Genomic DNA, 18,768 nt, shown 5'->3' with positions numbered 1-18,768 from the left:
CAGTTTGGAATGAATTTGCATACTTTTAAAATGTGGTTTGTTCAAAATTTAGTGGTGGTTTCCCAGCTTTGAAAATATTGCTATAAAAATGAGTAAACGATGCGCTGAAACTGGTGTCGGATGGATCATTGTTTCAGTGATTTGGATCCCTGTTGTTTTCGCATTGTTTTGGCCCTGGTGTCATGAAGTCAGGCAGAGGATGTGGGATTTGTGTATGTCAAAGCATTTTTTTGCAGATACCCGGTGCAGCTTTGCTTAACGTTGCGTTGAGTTGTGGTCTTCGAGCTGCACTCGGCTTCCTGTCCTCCTCCGCTGCGCAGGATGCCTCACAGTCTCGTCTCAGTCTGCACTGCTGAGCTCAAGGGGCGTCTGGAGGGCCAAAGGGCATCCTGGGAGTTCCTCTGCCATCTAACCCACCATTTTATGGATTCACGAGGTACAGAGCCACGTCTCTCAGCCCGTCCAGAGCTTTAAAAACGTCTCCTCGTAAAAGCACAGCAGAAGATGGCTACGACGCTGCATGAATTCACGCAGGTTCTGGATCCTAAAATGTTCCCCAGAGTGCTTCAGATCCAGTCAGGAATATATTGTCAAGGTAAGAGTAAAACTGCAGAGTTACCTGCTCATAATTCATCTGCTCCTCACAGTCAAATAATAGCTGGAATTATGCATTTCCAACATTGTAAAGCCTAGAACCGCTTGTGTATGCTTATTGGTTGAAATGGTGAAAAATTGATACTATTTATTCATATTAGGTTTGCTGCTTTAAAAAAAATCATAAAAGGCAAAATAGGCAACATAATCCTATTACACAATTTGTGTTTAAGCTTTGAAGACGGGCACACTTTTACATATGAACCAAAAGCAGCTTTCACAAATACGTCATATAACTTTTAAACGTTTAAGAGGTAACTAACTAGTAAGAAAAGTACTGAAATTATCAGTTGAAGAAACAAATTTGCATTTATTTTCAAACCACATGATGCCGAGCGGAAACCCACTTCTTTCTGATCTTTTTCTAGTTCCTTTTATTCTGAATTATGTCTTTTGTAATGTCATTTAACTGCTCACAATAGCACTCCAGTGCTTGTGATGAAATGGTTTGGAATGCTTTATAATGGTTGAAATGGTGAAAAATTGATACTATTTATTCATATTAGGTTTGCTGCTTTAAAAAAAATCATAAAAGGCAAAATAGGCAACATAATCCTATTACACAATTTGTGTTTAAGCTTTGAAGACGGGCACGCTTTTACATATGAACCAAAAGCAGCTTTCACAAATACGTCTTTTATATAACTTTTAAACGTTTAAGAGGTAACTAACTAGTAAGAAAAGTACTGAAATTATCAGTTGAAGAAACAAATTTGCATTTATTTTCAAACCACATGATGCCGAGCGGAAACCCAATTCTTTCTGATCTTTTTCTAGTTCCTTTTAGTCTGAATTATGTCTTTTGTAATGTCATTTAACTGCTCACAATAGCACTCCAGTGCTTGTGATGAAATGGTTTGGAATGCTATATAAGGTTTAGAATGTATTTTAATGTGTTTTAAACTCTTTAACAATTGGTTCTTTTTCAGGCTGCGTGTATGAGATGTTTGGAAGAGAGTGTTCTCTTTCAACGGGAGATTTGCTGAAAGTCATTGATATCACCATCACCAGATTCACTGCTCAGACCTCCAGCAACACTGAGATTGAGATTCCTGTGGAATTTCCAGGTATTATTTGTGATTAGCAAGTGATCTGGTTATTGTTGGTTAAAATATGTTCGGTTTAAAACAACCGAAAATAGCTAAGCTTGATCAGTCTGTTTGAGAAGCACCTTCCACTGATTCCATTTGCTACAGGAATCTACAATTTACCTGTCATCGGTTGAAAATGTGTACATGCATTTGTTTTGTTAATGAATTGATTTTAACTTGTTTAATATCAATGGTTAAATTGAAATGTTTCAAATTAAAGTATTTTATTCATAAAGCATGCCGTTCACATACATAAAATAATTGCAAATACATAAAACGTAGTCTAACGACAACAAAAACATATTTTGAAGTATGCGCGTGTATGATGTACGCGTGTTTGAAGTATGTCGTGTCAGATGTTGGCTTTCCATTTTGTTCAGTCTTTGTGGGTCCAAAAGATATAAATGGAGGAAGTCATGTTGCAAATCTCATCATCTGCTCATCCACGATAATTCTACGTGTCTACGTGTCACATGGTGAATGTTTTGAATAAATGTTACATATGAAACTAAATAAGATAAGCTGTTGCTTCTGGTCATGCCAGTTCTGTCACATAAAATGCATTAAATTACAAAATAAGGTTTTTTTTTCATATATTTATTCTTTATATGTGAGCCTGGAGCACAAAAGCAGTGTTAAGTCGCTGGGGGATATTTGTAGCAATAGCCAACAATACATTGTATGGGTCAAAATTATACATTTTTCTTTTATACCAAAAATCATTAGGATATTAAGTAAAGATCATGTTCCATGAAGATATTTTGTACATTTCCTACCGTAAATATATCAAAACTTAATTTTTGATTAGTAATATGCATTGCTAAGAACTTCATTTGCACAACTTTAAAGATGATTTTCTCAATATTTAGATTTTTTTGCACCCTCAGATTCCAGATTTTCAAATAGTTGCATCTCGACCAAATATTGTCCGATCCTAACATGTACATGTACATACATCCTACATGTATTTATGTATAAATCTCAATTTTAAAACAATTGACCCTTATGACTGGTTTTGTGGTCCAGGGTCACATATTTGTACACAGTGCCTTACAACTTCTATTTGAACTTCAGAAGAGTGGTGCTTATGTACGATAGTGATTTTATTCCTGTACACCATTTCATAAAGGTTAAAGTGACCGTGTTACAACTCACGTCATGTTAAAATCATCCCGTTTCTTAAGTTGGGACTCGGCTGTTCTAGTAGGACAGCGAAGAACAATGACATTTCACAAAAGTGATTTTGTGTCTCTGATGATATCGTGGAGTGTCGTATAGTGTCTCACTATTAACTAGCATGCATATTATTATTATTAGTACATATTAAGGTCTTATTCTGCATGACCATATTTTAGATCCTACACATACCTAAACTTAACAACTACCTTACTAACTATTAATAAGACAAAAGTTGTAATTAACAGTTAGTCAATAGTGAGAATTGGTCCATAAACTAAAGTGTGAACAGCGACTAATATGCAAAGATGCAAGGTTCATTAGAGCAAACTCACTGCTGCGTTACCAGTTATGTGCAGATGTTTGATCCTACTGTCTTTGTGATATGTGATGGTCAGCAGCTCTTCATAACTCTATAGTGATTTCCATGACAATCTTAGCCGAGTGGTGGAATGCCTTAAGGATGAAAAGCTCTGTCTTCTCTTGGATAAGTCAGATATAGTGGACAGTGGACAAAGATTTGTATTTTCCACTGGTCATATCTTACAGGACTTTGTTTGATGCACCATACAAAATAATTGGTGTATGATGCGCCTGTTAATGACTCACTACAAACGTTAATGTGTTTGTATTTTTGTTATAATCCACATTCTGTATGTTGTCACCACTTTTGGTTCTTGGAGTGACTTAACCTTGTGCTCTATGTGTCAGGTTTGTTCAAACTGTTGGCCGACAGTCAGCCGTACCGAAGCATACAAGAGATAGCCGACTCACTCAATATCAGCTCCCACAGACTGTCCCAGCCCGTTTTCCTCAGCGGTTCGGAGATTCAGCTGGCGCAGGGCATCATCAGGGAAGGAGACAGCTTCAGAATCACTGCCGTCACCCATGAGCTCAACGGTGGACGTGTGCAATGTGAGCTGCTACACAGAGAGCCCAAGTTCTGCTTTAGCCTGAGCTTCTCCCAGCAAGGCCACTTCACAGAGTGCCAGGACAACCAGTTTTATACCCTGAAAGAGATCGCAGAGTGGAAAATCTCCAAAGGCAGAAAGAGGACTGTAACCGAGGTCAAAACTCTTCCCAAGAAGGACTTCTTATTCTCGAATTTGCTGGAGAATGTATTTGGAGAGCTGAAGCTGACCCCTGTGTATGAACTAAAGGCTGTTACAAGGCGTGAGTATGACACTAGTTTCATTTCTACACAAATATTGTTAATAACATGATTATAGCTCAACATGCAGCATATTTTTTGGCTTGTTTTCCTGTAAAAATGTCTAAACTCCCTAAAAAGACCCAAAGATGTATTAAGTCGTGTTTACAGAGAAATTCAACAAAGTTAAATGAGCTTTATGCTTTAATCATGAAGGAATTATTTGACAATGGTGTAAGAAAAATGTATTTGTTTTCCCTTTGAATTGTTTTTTTTCCCTGACACCTCTGCCATATTTATTTTTATTGTAATCTTAGTTAGGTTTCTCTGAAAGCAAGAGATAATATAATTCTTTTTACTTTTCAAGTAAATTTATCTTATTTACAGGACATTTAGAGATTTTGGTGACACTTCACAATAAGGTTCCGTTTCTTAACATTACTTAACTAAATTAGCTAACATAAACTAACACTGATTGCTACTTCGAAAGCATGTATTAATCTAAGTTTATGTTAATTTCAACATTTACTATTACATTATTAAAATGAAAAGTTGTATCTGTTCATATTATAGACCTGATATAACAAGAACTAACAATGAACAGTTGTATTTTTATTAACTAACGTTATAAAGATTTATAAATACTGTAACTAATTATAGTAAATAAAAACAATTGCAAATAGTACTGTTCATTGTTAGTTAATGTCAGTTAATGCATTAACTAATGTTAAATAAAGGGACCTTATTGTGTAAAATAAATAAATAAAAACATGATAAATAAAACAGGGTTAATTTTAGGCTTTGTAAATGTTTTTGCTTTGTGATTCGGTCATTACAGATGAATAAAAAAAAGATCAGCTTGAAAAGAATCCATTAGGCTTTATTCACAGGTAGAGAGAGTCTAGGGGTATGATTCTCGCTTCGGGTGCGCGAGGTCTCGGGTTCAAATCCCAGACGAGCCCCCACTTGTTACGATCCCCCTTTTTGGTCTAGGGGAGGGAAAGGTGGGTAACAAAAGTTTGCGAGGAGAGAGTGCAAGCACAAGTTACAACACCACCAGCTTTCAAAGTAAAAAAATATAACAGGCTTTATTTTAGGTAATCAGTGGGATACAAGCTTAAGACTCCAGGAGGGGAAACAGCCAAAATAACAAACAAAAGATACACTTACTGAGGGTTTGTGTACATAACTTACCTAGCTTCAAAATAAAAAGAAACCAAAGACAAATCCTTTCCTTACTCCCTCTCTTTTTAAAAACCAATAGAAAACATGAATTATCAAATTAAATGGCATCCTCCTCCCTACAAATTATCCCACAACAAAGATATAACGAAGTTCAACAATAGATAAACTTAAAGGAAAATCTGGCCACGCAGGCCAGGACTACACAGATACACACAACCAAGGTGATCACTTTAACACTTCAACTAGTTAAGGGTAACTATAAACACAGAGTTACCATACGTAAACAAGTTAGCACACAGCATAACTTGCACTTAACCACTACAAGTTACAACAACATGTACAACAAAAGAATCAAGTGCTGGGACCGGAAGATGACAGTCTCTCAGATGAAAGCCTCTCTCCCATTTGGAACTCTCTGGGTTCCTATATACCAGGGGTGTCCAATCCTGCTCCTGGAGGGCCAGTGTCCTACAGAGTTCAGCTCCAACCCCAATTAAACACACTTGAACTAGTTAATCAAGGTTTGACTAGGCATACTAGAAACTTTCAGGCAGGTGTGTTGAGGCAAGTTGGAGCTAAACTCTGCAGGACACCGGCCCTCCAGGGAGATGGTCCTCACTGCAGAACACAAGATCCAGGGGGCGAGGTTGGATCCAAATCCAACTCCTACCACCTTACATATACCTAAACCTACCCGTCACAACTCCCTGATCCTTAAACCCACCCATCTCCACCCCTAAACCTACCACCTCCACCCCCTAGATGTGGATTCAACCCCACCCCCTGGATCTTTGTTCTGCAGTGAGGGGCTACTGCCTCCAGGACTGAGTTTGGACACCTCTGCTATATACTGTTCCACTCACACCTTAATGAGCTGGAACCCAAATCAGGTGGCACTCCCAAACTTGTGAAGTGGATAGTGGGAGGAGCAACAAGGAGACACAAAGAGAAAACACAGGGACACCAGCAGCAAATGAAATATATGTCCCTATCGACATAACATTTGTAAAAATGTTAATAAATCCATTTGTACATAAACCATCACATTCGATTCAGTGGGACAATTTGTGCATGAAAGCGTTCAGGTAATTGGCTTACACGTAAACCTGTTCTGCTCACGTCTGTTCTCTGTGTTTACTCTTTCTTCCCACAGTCAGTGAGAAAATTATGCTTGTCCCATCAAATTTGGACGTGGAGGTGGTGGATGTCACCGAACAGTTTGACTGTGACTCCTTTGTGCAGCCTCTCTCTCTTATGGACGTTTTCAAGAGGCCTCGAGAGTTTTTTCCTGTGGTGGCCAAGTTGTCATGTGAAAGACCTTTCAAGCTTTCGCCAGAGCTGGAAATGCTTTTCCATTCCAAACAGGTGATCATTCATCATGCTTTTTCTGCTAAGCGAATACTGGCCTCGGAAATGGGCCGTGAATCAACAAGACACTTTCTTATTCCGGAGTCCTACAACGGTCGCTTCAAGCGCCGGCCGCGACAGTTCCCCACCGCCTACGATCTGGAGCGAGCGCGCAGCGAGACCGAACAGATACGTGTGGTCGCCACCAGGGAGTTTGAGTCTGTGTACAACGGGCTCACTTCTGTTAATGCTGGAGATGAGTTCATCGTGACAAAAGGCAAAAGCTGTGCGCTTTCACACAATGGGACCAAGAGGGCAGCTGATGCTTTTCAATGTCTGAAAGTTACAGAGAAAAGCCAAAAGACGGAGGTGAAGGAGTCTGTGCGCCTCCCCGTGTGTTTGGAGGGGGGATTCATGGAGCTTGTTAAAGACAAGCGTCAATACACCATTGCGGAAATATGCCGATGGTTCCCGCTGCCCTTCAACGTCAATGTGTCTGTGCGTGACCTCTCTCTGAAGGTGGACATTTTGGCTGGAGCACCCGGTCTGCACATTGAGGAGGAGATCTCTGACCCTTGCCTCCTCATTTCAAACACTGACCTCTCAGAGATCAGGGAGGTGCCAGTCAATCGCTCAGACTTGATCCTCAACATAAAACAGCACTGGGATGGCGAGAGTCCAATATGTAGTGGAAATTCAGCCATCGAGGAGATCTCAGAGGACTGTTACTACACACTCAGGAGATACGCCGTTACTACCATCACACCCCCTCCACGACCTCCCAAAAAACCCAAAGACCCTCCACCACGACCTCCCAAAATGCTGTCATCCAGATCTGAGAGCGTAAACAGTGAGAACTCCAGCTGCTCTCCACAGGTAAACTGTATTTCATTGCATTTTGTGTTAGAGACTTCACACTCAAAACACTTCATCCCTTTGCACGTATGGTGAGCTATGACACTCAAATTTGCTGTGCGAAGCAATAGCAAGCCTCTAGGTTCGGCGAATGTTCATAATTTAGCAACAAAGCAAAACTGAAGATCCACAATGATCCGTAAAAAAAGAGACTGTTTATAAAGCAGTTATTTAGAGTTCATTGGCTTGTTAGCCGGTAGAATAGCTTAGGATGTTTATTTCGCCGTCATTATTCCTGTATGATTCATTGTATTTTGTGACCACACCATTGGACGGCACACCCACAAACCATTCACAGACCATCTGATGAATACTGCATAGGAAATGACCAGAGCTGGCTGAAATCACCAGTTCCAGTCTGACGGCTTTGTGCAACATCCTGGAGTCAGGGTACTTATGTTTTCATCAGTCTGCCTTTGAAAGTAGCTCATGGATTTGCCAAAGTTTGTGGCTTCACATGTGTGAGAGAATATTTTGTTTAAAGCCCATAGAAGCAAGTAGCCAAACGAGATCTTTGGGTGGCATGTGTTTCTTAGCCAGAATAAGGTGTAAAGTGGACCTGACTTCACAGAAATAATCAAAAGTGAGGCTACGTGAGACTCAGACTGCTTACTGTAAATCATTTAAGGGGCTATTTAAGAGCTTGTGTGCAGTAGAGATAGGAGAGTGTCATGCTAAGTTTCATTCACAGAACACTTGTAAGTACAAAATACTAAAGCATTAAGATAAAAAAAGAAAACACGTGTGAAATTTACTTATGGTATGGTCAATGAGCTAAACTGCAAAAATGACTTTAAGTCATGAGTTTAAACATCCTTAAAGGTGCTGTATGTAGGATTGACACCGAGTGGTTGAACTAGGTATTGCAGTCCAAATTCTAAATATTGGAGAGGGGTTTTTTCAACCGGTCCCTCCTCCTCAGACTTGATGCACACGCAGGTTGCCAGATTGACGACACCAACACTTTCGTTTGCCAGCTTCCATGACTGAAATATGCTGTGTTTCCCGCCAACTGGCAACCCGGGGTGCCAAAATACAATTGGGTAAACTGGCAGTGGGCGGGTTTTACAATCCAAAACAGAGACCGACATTCTGGCCCGGAACGCACATTTTCAAAGGAGAATAACTGACTGTAGCATTGTTTTTCAGATAAACAAATGTTAACTTGGCATGTTTCTTAAATATCTGCAAACATATTATGGTATTTTTATGCTTTAGTAGTCAAAAACTTACATACAGCACCTTTAAAACCAGACAAATTTACTTTACTAAGTGGCAGATGGCAGATATTTTCTAACTTGAAAAAAAAAAATCTGCTAATGCATTCAGACAATACATGGATATTGGATGATAGATAACAATTAAAAAATAATCAAATGCTTTGTAATTATTACTGTCAATAAATGAGAAAAAAGCAAAACCGAAGACGCATAATAAATACTTATACTACTTGTGTTTTAGATTTCGACAGATTAGAGATATTGTAAATTACAAGCAGATGGTCTATGAAACATAAGGTGTCACACATGATTCACGCATGATGAGATGCTTTTATTTTGCAATCTTATTTCACACAGAGATGCAGAGGATGTTATAGTTACCAACATTCAATATTTAACACATATTTAACACATGCCGTTATCGTAAGTGAACAAGAAGCCAGAGCTCTGCATTTAAGTATCAAAGAATTTTTCCAGCAAGACAATGGCCCGATGCACACAGTGAAAATATCCAGAGAAGCGGAAGACATTCACACTGATTACACTTTGTAAATGAGAAATGCATTGTGCAGATAGGAATTCTCTTAAATGATTAACATTGCATTATATTCTAAATAATTGTTGAAAATAATTTTAATGTGTGAAATCTGAAAGTGTAACAAACTAAATGTGAAAAATCCGATAATTAATGTCAGAATATTTTCAGAGACCTAACATATGGAACAAGCTGAATATGCATGCAGATCTGCATTTTAAATGCACATTTAATTAATTGTATGTACAGAACCATTAATAAACACCCCTCACTGAACAGTTGCAGAAACTAATCCCACACACTGATATATCACAGAAGCTCATATAACAGTGAGGTGGACTGTAATATGGTAGAAGGCTTATAAAACTGCTAGGCGCCTCCTAGTGGATTCTTTTACTAAGACAATGCAATAAGAACTGAACTGTTCAAACTGTTCAATTTTACAGGCAGATCTCACAGACATAGTAGGAGGAGGATAGAAAGACATAGCAGGGATGTATTGTTAAGAACTGTATAAAAACTGATTGTTGCATTTTAAGCCTGGACTATAATGACATGTGTACCACATGAATGTATTTACGTATGTTATATGGCGCTATGATACTTATGTTCCAAAGCAATATATACTGCTAAATAACATTACATACATTTTTAATGTAATGTGTAGACGTCATAGTTATTAATTGAATATGATGTGGTGTAATTAATTGAAATGAGACCTGTTTTTCCTCAACAGGTTTTGTTGCTGTTGTTTATTTGTTTTAGTGCTATGTTCACCAATAGTTTTTTTTTTTTTCACCAAAACTCTGATTTAGTCCAAATCTGCTATCTGACGATCTGTTTGTCCATGATTTGTACTAGGAGTGTTGAAAAGACTGATTACATTTTTTTTTTACTGTAATGGAACTTTTATATTCACTTATTATATATACATTGCGTAATTTCATGTTCTCTCATCCCTGTCACAGAGTCATTGTGTCGAACCTTTTAAGCAAGATGACTTCATGCAATGCAGTGACTCGAAAAATGGAAAGGACAAAAAGATTCCCATTAGTCCGGTCCTTTTCCCAAAGCCTACCCTGCAGAAAGGTAGGAACATTCTGCTACATCCCTCGTCAGTGTTTATCAGCATAAGTGTGCTATTTGTGCTATTTCAGCGTCAACTGAAATAGCCGTGTCCGTGGGCCTCATTGATAAAATGTTGCATAGAAACACGCACTTTAATCAAATTTGATCAAATCTGTGCACACGCATGTTTTATAAATGAGGCCCCTGAACATTTGCTCCACCTGCCATTGGCCCCAGACTCACTCTGTTGAAAAAAAAAAAAAAGGAAAAAGTACACACTTCACCTTTAACCGGCTGTGTTTTAAAGCTTGTGTGTCCTTGTTGTCCTCACCCAAATTTTGAGTGGCCGTTTGATTCCCCCTCCCTCAGATCTTGCCAAGGGCCGAAGTTTGGACAACATATCCATCACAAAACTTGAAGATGACGACAATGATGTGCATGATTATGAATACATAGATGAAGATCAGCTTGACAGTATAAGGAGGACATTCAATGAGCAAGACATTAACATGGGCAAAGGAAAACCGAGTAACACAATATAAGTATACTACGAAGACACAACATGGTTCAACACACACGGAGTTCACTATGGCTGTGTTCCAAACCCACTTGCTTTAATTTCACATGACGTGACTGACATGGCCAAAGTCTGTTTAATAATCACATTACTATAAATCTGATGGAATGCAAATAATTTATTAAGTTAAGGTCTTCCATGTTTTCAGATCCCAGAGCAAAAATGTACTTATTAGCCCTGTAGGAGAGCAGACATGAGGCTTTTTGGAAAAGCTTCTCTTAATGGGATTAATGCCAAGCTTGGAGTGAACAGGTTAAAGTACATTAGTTCAGCATCGTCTTTGTTTGGTCAGTTGATGGTCTGACCCTGATTTACTGCATGTTATATATTCGTTCAAATCCTTTTCCCCCTTGAATTTGTGTGCAAGATCCATTGGATATTATGGTGCTTGTATTAACTGGTGTACTGTTTGTTATGAAACGGTAATAAGTAATAACCCCTGTAATTATACTGTAAGTATAAGTAATAAATAATGTCTGGTGAAACACACAGTACATAATCTTCCAATTGTAGGTGTCATATTTATTCATATATTTACTCCCTACCATATATGGCACATAATTCCAGGCAACACATTATTCAATAAAAAGAAAGTCACACTCATTTCAGCAGCCAGAACCTGTAGATCTGTGTGGCCACTTCTTTAAAAGCAGAATTTTTAAAGAAAAGCAGTTTTGTTTTGAAGTATATAGTTGTGTATTATCAGAGAAGCGATTGCTACTTAAAAAATCTCAGCAGAGTTGTAGGCTGAATGATTAAAACCGCGTCGATCATTCCAAATAAACAAATCTACAAAGTCTTCACAGAAGTGGGCTTACTAGCAAATCCAAAAATTCAGATATTGTATATTATTTTCCACACAATATTATTAATATTTTTTTGAAAACCACAAAGAATGCAGATCTGAGATATTAATAAATCGCACAGAAATCGATTTCTCGAAGCCACTTTTTTTTTTTTAAAGGTGGTTCTACAACAGACTGGATCACAATCTGCTCTTAAATGCACATCACTGTACAGATGCCAAAAAAACTCCGTTTAGCATCTGTTTACCGATGTGTCCAAGACTGTGTTGTTTTAGCCTGCTGTTACATTGGTGTGCACGACAAATAGTGTTAATGTATTACAATGACTTGAATTATGAAATGCCACCCCTGTCAACATGGCTTATAATGGGAATTTAAATTGAATTCAAAATGTTTACATTTATTGGCATTGGACAAAAATGCAATGACAACACCGCTGTTAGAAATGGTCTTTCTATTGCCAAGTCTCTGAATCTCTCCAGGCTGCAGCTATGCTTGGAGAGAAAGGCTTGTGGATCATGCACTCTGTCACTGGGGTGGTGCCTTTTCAAGAGGTACACTTTTAAACCTTATTTATTTAACGCTGCATATTAGTACCTAAAGTGTACACATTGTACCTAACTGGTACATATTAGTACCTTTTAAAAGGGTACCGCCACAGTGACAGCTGCTTTTGATGCAATAGTTTTTGTTAACTTAAGGTTATATTTATCTCAGACCTAAAAAAGGTCAGTTAGGTTATATATCATAGAATTGAAAGTGGGTGTTTTTTTTGTTTTTGCATTATTTGGTGGAGAAAGAAACCACATTTTCTGGTTTACTTTGAATAAAGGAGATGGAAAGCAGCCATGTTTGATTTTTTTATTCTGTTTTTATTTTGTTAAAGATACAAATGCTGTGTTTTGCACTGACTGTCATGGTACAATATCTGGGATGCTGCGTTGTTATGGACACAGCCAACATCTGCAGATTAAGAAGCTGTTTGATGTACACCGCTCTAAACAGATTGATTCCACCCAGATTGTTAACAGATGATGTGTCAGCAGCTGGTGGTCATCTCGGTCAGGATTGCCATCAGACTGGTACCAGGGAACTTGGGGTCAAGAATGAGGTCGTGAAGAAGGCCTTGACCTTTCTCCCGAGCCTGAGGTGAACACATCGCTCTCCGCCAGAGATTCACGAGGGAACCACCTGTTTACAAATGAATAAATACAACTTCAAAAATTCTAAATAATTCTCTTAATCACCTGCATGGCCTGAGACTGGATGTTTTCATTTCTATTGGTTGATATTGCAAATGGTCACTTGTCAAAAAACTTAGCCTGGTAATCACTCTACTATTGTGTGAAGATTTCATTTTGCAACAGTTGCGCTCTTCTACAAGCAAACCAAGAAGCTCTCTGTGCAACATAATGAAAGCATGTGAAATTGTCTCCCACTGAAAATGTGCATTGCATGATCTAGTCACTGTTCACTTTTTTATTAATCCATCAGTGTATTGCACAACAGACACATGTAGCATGGTACAAATGTCTAAGACCACACTGACAATCTGGAATTCAAAATGTAAACATTTTAATGAATATCTTTGTAGAGATGGTCAGATTTTCTTATTCCCCTAAAGCTCTTTGGAACATCTCAAATCATGCTGGAGAACATGATCATCAGGTTTTGTTCATGTTGCTCCTCTACTGCTGTCATTAATGGGATAGTTAACCAAAACATAAAAATTCCATTATCATTTACTCACACATTCAAGATTTTGAATAGAATTTAATTGTATGAAGAAAAACACAGAATGAAAAGCTCTGGGTGAACTATCCCATTAAAGCAGAAGGGTGACATTAAAATCCTAAGACCTTCTCAAATTAAAAGTTACCTTTTCAATTTTATTCAGTGGATAAAAAAGAATGCATTCCAGCACTGAAGCAGTTTCACTAGTGTTCTCAGACGTCTGGACCCCTAATGTATAACTTTTCTCCCTCGCTCCATTTCCTCGGAGACTCTTACCAAGCACTTGATTCACACGGTTCATCCAGCCGAAGATGTGGAGTGCGTGGTTCTCTTCAGCGCTGAGATCGGGAATGTTGGGTGGGCTATCAGTCTCCTGCAGCACTCGGCTCGGCAGAGGAGCCATGTACTTCTCGGACTTCTCGATGTTGGCGTGGAAATGAGCAGCTGCTACATATGCTGCTGAGTTGAGCCAGCCCTGTCCAAAGCGCACCTCAGGAGACGAGTACAACTTCTGCCTACAGCACAGAGTTAAAGAAGCCTTATTACAACATAAGGCACCTGCCAAACTGAGGCTGGACGAATATCCACACATATTTGGATAAAGGGAATGGCACGATGTCATTGAGCAACAGTTCGAATGCTTTATTAAGTGTATATATAGAGTATATATGGACCTTTCACTGCAGGCCAAGGAGGCGGTTTGTAGAGATGCCTCTTCTGCTGCCCACAGCAGTCCCAGGATCTTGTCCTTCTTGTTGAAATCTGTGTCGTCAGAGTTACTGATCTGCTGCAAAGACTATAGAGGACCACAGAAAAGAGTAATAGTGAGCAAAAAAAATCTCTTTGCTTAATTGATGATATGCGCTTGAATTAGCATTACAAGTTTGAAAATCTTTGGTACATGGTCAGTATCACACGTTTACTTGCATCTAGTTACTGACCTGGAGATAGTGAATTTAGTATTCTTCATTTTATGACAAAGATATTGATTTGTCATTGATCTGGTATGTCGTCACAGACTTTCTGAGCCTACTATGTGTAGGTGCTGTGACTGGATGCCATTGGTTTTTCACCATTTTTATAGTCAAAAATTATAATAATTTTTTTTTTTTACATGGGGAGTTCACATAGAGTTTACGTAGTCTTGTGGTGTGTGCAAATATTCCATGTGTGCATGCATGATAATTGCTCTTACTGCTGTAGTGAGTCTGTAAGTGTGTGTTACAGAAGCAGTCTTAAGTAAACTCGTTTCACTTTAGAAATGCTAAATGAACAAATGTAGGGTGAATTCAGGTTAATTAGGGTGGTTTCCCAGTCCCGTTTTACCTGAATTCATCCTAAATGTGCATCTGAAGTAAACAAAAAATAAATAAAAATGACACCTGGAAAAATGTTTCCCACTTAGTCATGGCATCAGGATATTTGGTGGAGCAGTCTGTGAAGCTGGAGCAGTAATCCTGAGCCCCCTCTGCTGGAGCCTGGACGTGCAGCTGAATCTCACCCTTCCCAACTACACCTGTCTGAACTGCTGCCAGGAAGGGAAGCACAGACATGTAGTAGTTCATACCTAGAGAGAGTGAAAGTGCCAAAATGAGAAAAGACGGGACAGTTCACTTTTCATCCATCAAATACAGAGCTGCACTTACATGCATACCAGCTCTGAGGAGAGATGCAAACCGGCTCTGAACTTTCCAATCCACAAGTGCTGCTACTGCCAGGGCTTGGGTCAGTCAGCCGGCCTGAGATGGCATTTGAAACAGGTGACAACCAAAGCTCAATTTCCTTATGGATTTAAATATAGACTTCCTAAGTGCAAGTGCGTATGTATTTATATTTACATTCGTACAGCATGTATATGCAACGCAGCTTTTTCGCCCAATTATTTTTCGAGGTATTTTAATTATTCTCACACACGATGTAATGTTTTTTATACAGAGCCCCTAACTGTCCCCGAAACCTTTCAAAAATAAACCATTGTTTAATAGTGTTTATTAAGCTGTTGGGAGGTTCTCAATATACTGACATTTTTCAGGTTTCCAAAGTTGTGAGGCCATTTTTGTCCCAGCACACAGTATGTATTCTATTATTTATTGCAACCTATAGGCTTAGGATACCTTTCTTGCATTGCATATTTCTAACTTTATTTGTTGGTACTGCATTTAAGTCTCACAGTATCTTGCAGAATGGGGATGGGCTTTTTGGGGAGGAAGCTAACTAGTTTGGATAGGGACGTAAACGTATTTTCACTGCTACATACACACGTACTGTAGCTGTCTAGAAGTGTGTTCAGTCTGATTGCTTTGGAAATTACTTATCTCCAATCAAATTCGAAGCATGTCACACAACTGCCTACACACACCAGTATTCACATTATCACTGTTCCTGTGTTTAAATGTTTATAGTGTACAGTAAGATGCATGTTTAATGGGTTCTGCACGTTCTCAGGAGTAAACCATTCATCATAACTGGAACATTTGGCTAATTTGATTCTGATACAAAGCTAAATACATTGCTTGTTTCTTATTGTTACATCACAGAGGTAATAGATCATACCTGATCGGAGTTTCCAGCCCAGCTGCAGAGGAAGACTCCACAGAGGGCTCTCTTTCTCTCCAGGGCCCATGGAGCTCATGTAGGGATCGGTAGAATTGATCAGCAACTTGTACAAGGCCATTCTCTGTAAGTAGTCCCATGGGTTTACCTGAATCACCCCGTCGACTGTGGGCAGCTGGGAAAGCTCGATTGGGGCTTTGTCCCACTGAATAGGAAGACCATTCTCGGTCACTACTGCTGTCTGGCCGAGCACAGCTAACAAGACTACAGCAGCCACCGCGCTGATGAAACCCATGCTGGAGAATCGAGTTGGACTGCTGAAGTGCTGTGCTCAGTGGAAGAGCTTTAATTTATGGGCAACCAAAGGACTTTGGTCCCAAATGGAGAAAGGGCCAAACGGGGGGAGTGGGTGGGGACAGATGCATACGAGTAGAGACATTCTCTCCAATATGATAAACATTTTTATGCTCAATTTTCTCAATACTGTACACCTTAAAAAAACTGGGTACCATGTACTTACATGCATTTGGAAGACACTTTCACCCAAAGCGACTGTGACTGAATTAAATATTTTAGTTTAATTAGCAGTGCCATGTGCTACTGTTGGAGCGAAAGGAACTATTAGGACCTCTTGGAACTAATAGCCGACTGACAGCAGTGTCATTTAAGCGCGGCATTCAAAAATGTCAACAACTTGAGGATGGAGGACTGAGAAGTGCCTGGACTTCAGTGTCAGTCCAGCTATCGAGTTTTCAGTGTTCGTGGAGTAATATATAAACTGTGAGTTTGCATAGCTTTTAAAAATGGTGGGTGCCGGGTGTTTCGCATGGCATGCTTCACTGGTAGTTCCTTTAGTGCTGTGTTAGACCCTACTCTGAAGTAGGAGCTTATTTGTGACCACAAAACCAGTCGTAAGTTTCGATTTTTTTTTAATTTAGATTTATGCATCATCTGAACGCTGAATAAATAACCTTTCCATTGATGTGTGGTTTGTTAGGATAGGACAATATTTGGTTGAGATGCAACTATTTGAAAATCTGGAATCTGAGGGTGCAAAAAAATCAAAATATTGAGAAAATCATCTTTAAAGTTGTCCAAATGAAGTTCTTAGCAATGCATATTACTCTGTTACTCTCATATTAAAATTAAGTTTTGATATATTTACTATAAGAAATGTACAAAATATCTTCATGGAACATGATCTTTACTTAATGTCCTAATGATTTTTGGCATAAAAGAAAAATCTATCATTTTGACCCATACAATGTATTGTTGGCTGTTGCTACAAATATACCCCAGCGACTCAACACTGCTTCTGTGCTCCAGGGTCACATTTAGTCTACCTAAAAGGTGTTTCCTATAACTAAAATTGTTAGTAGGTCCTGCTGTGTGAACTCAGCAAAAAGCAGGTATTTCCGGCAATAGTTCCTCCGGTGCAAAAGCCTCTAGTGTACCCTTTTAGGGGTAAAAACAATACAAAATGTACCTTTGGAGAGTATTACTCCAGTAACAGCTGTTATAACAGCACCATTTTTAATGTAACTGTCATATATTCTTTATAGGGGGAACAAAAAATCAATGACTTGTATAATGTATTACTTGAGAGCAGTGAGCAACTTGCGTAACATTTAACTTGACACAGTATGGACCTAGGGTCAGCTAGCAGTTTGCAAACATGAAGAGTATATTTGGACAGTCTGATCACGACCCCACCATAACAGTTTCATGTCTGTTTCTCCAAGTGTCACTGAGGACATCCAAACATTTATAGGGCTATGTTATAATGAGAGGTTCTAAAAATAATGTTTGCAACCTTTGGCTTCTTTAGTCCATCTTTTAAATAGGCACTGAAGAAATACAAACATATTTTATGTTTGTTGATAACAAACAACATCTCTTAGATGATACATTAGATCAGCATTGAAATGCACTGAAACACATCATCTTTAGGACTGCTTTCAAGCAGAATTAATTTCCCGTAAACTATGTATACAGAGTAACAAGAATACAGAGAGTTAATTGATCCTCTTTTCCTTGTCAATGCATGAAATGTGCATGTTTGTGATTGTGCATTCCAGATCCACACGAGTCAGTTGAATGATTAGGTTAGCAATTTGTCACCTGTGTTGCCAGCACTGTGCTCTTCTGTTTGAGCTATAGAGATGCAAACAATTTTATAAATGTAATAGAAATATGAATATAAATGATTACACTACTAAACAGTTTGGGTCCCTATAACTTGGCACAAGTTATGGATTAAAGGGGTCATATGATGCGATTTCAATGGTTTCTTTCTCTTTGGAGTGTTACAAGCTCTTGGTGCATAACGAAGATCTGTAAAGTTGCAAAGACTAAAGCCTCAAATCCAAAGAGATATTCTTTATAAAAGTTAAGAGTCAGCCACACCTACCTAAAACGGCTCGTTTAAACACGCCCCCACATGTCTACGTCACGGACTCCGCTTCGTCCACGGTGAAAGCCGATCCGGTGATCCACAGTGAAGTTAATGTATTTCCTCAGTGACCAGCACAGATCAGCTCCAGGCATGACGAAGCGGATATCGTCCTCTTTTGGAAGACCAAACAAAGTAGTTTCGCTTTCACAACAAAGCACGCAGCGTCTTCAGGACACAGCAACAACAATACTACAGTGAGAATAAAAGTTACGCCTTCTTTCTTTGCGTGAACATTTGGGCGGCGTTATGCAAATCTTCCCACATAGTGATGTAGACATGTGGGGGCGTGTTAGAATGAGCCG

At 38.9% G+C, this 18,768-nt stretch overlaps 2 protein-coding genes across 2 annotated transcripts; one reads left to right on the top strand and one right to left on the bottom strand.

Moving 5' to 3' along the window:
- Positions 1–40: 40 nt before the first annotated feature.
- Positions 41–11,355, top strand: themis (thymocyte selection associated). Its single transcript, XM_016250221.1, has 6 exons — positions 41–595; positions 1,584–1,721; positions 3,633–4,094; positions 6,410–7,479; positions 10,242–10,362; positions 10,711–11,355. The coding sequence occupies exons 1-6, from the start codon at positions 505–507 to the stop codon at positions 10,881–10,883; spliced, it is 2,055 nt and encodes a 684-aa protein (XP_016105707.1). The 5' UTR covers positions 41–504; the 3' UTR covers positions 10,884–11,355.
- A 1,220-nt stretch (positions 11,356–12,575) lies between these two features.
- Positions 12,576–16,366, bottom strand: leg1.1 (liver-enriched gene 1, tandem duplicate 1). The gene is made up of 6 exons (XM_016250222.1): positions 16,012–16,366; positions 15,105–15,197; positions 14,841–15,025; positions 14,133–14,254; positions 13,735–13,973; positions 12,576–12,915 (listed from the first exon to the last, which is right to left on the bottom strand). The coding sequence occupies exons 1-6, from the start codon at positions 16,304–16,306 to the stop codon at positions 12,764–12,766; spliced, it is 1,086 nt and encodes a 361-aa protein (XP_016105708.1). The 5' UTR covers positions 16,307–16,366; the 3' UTR covers positions 12,576–12,763.
- Positions 16,367–18,768: the final 2,402 nt, after the last annotated feature.

The sequence above is a fragment of the Sinocyclocheilus grahami genome, unplaced genomic scaffold, assembly GCF_001515645.1.
Source record: "Sinocyclocheilus grahami isolate Dianchi unplaced genomic scaffold, SAMN03320097.WGS_v1.1 scaffold975.1, whole genome shotgun sequence".
Classification (NCBI taxonomy): Eukaryota; Metazoa; Chordata; class Actinopteri; order Cypriniformes; family Cyprinidae; genus Sinocyclocheilus; species Sinocyclocheilus grahami.
Note: the sequence above shows the minus strand (reverse complement) of the source record. Positions and strands in the feature narration are given on the sequence as shown.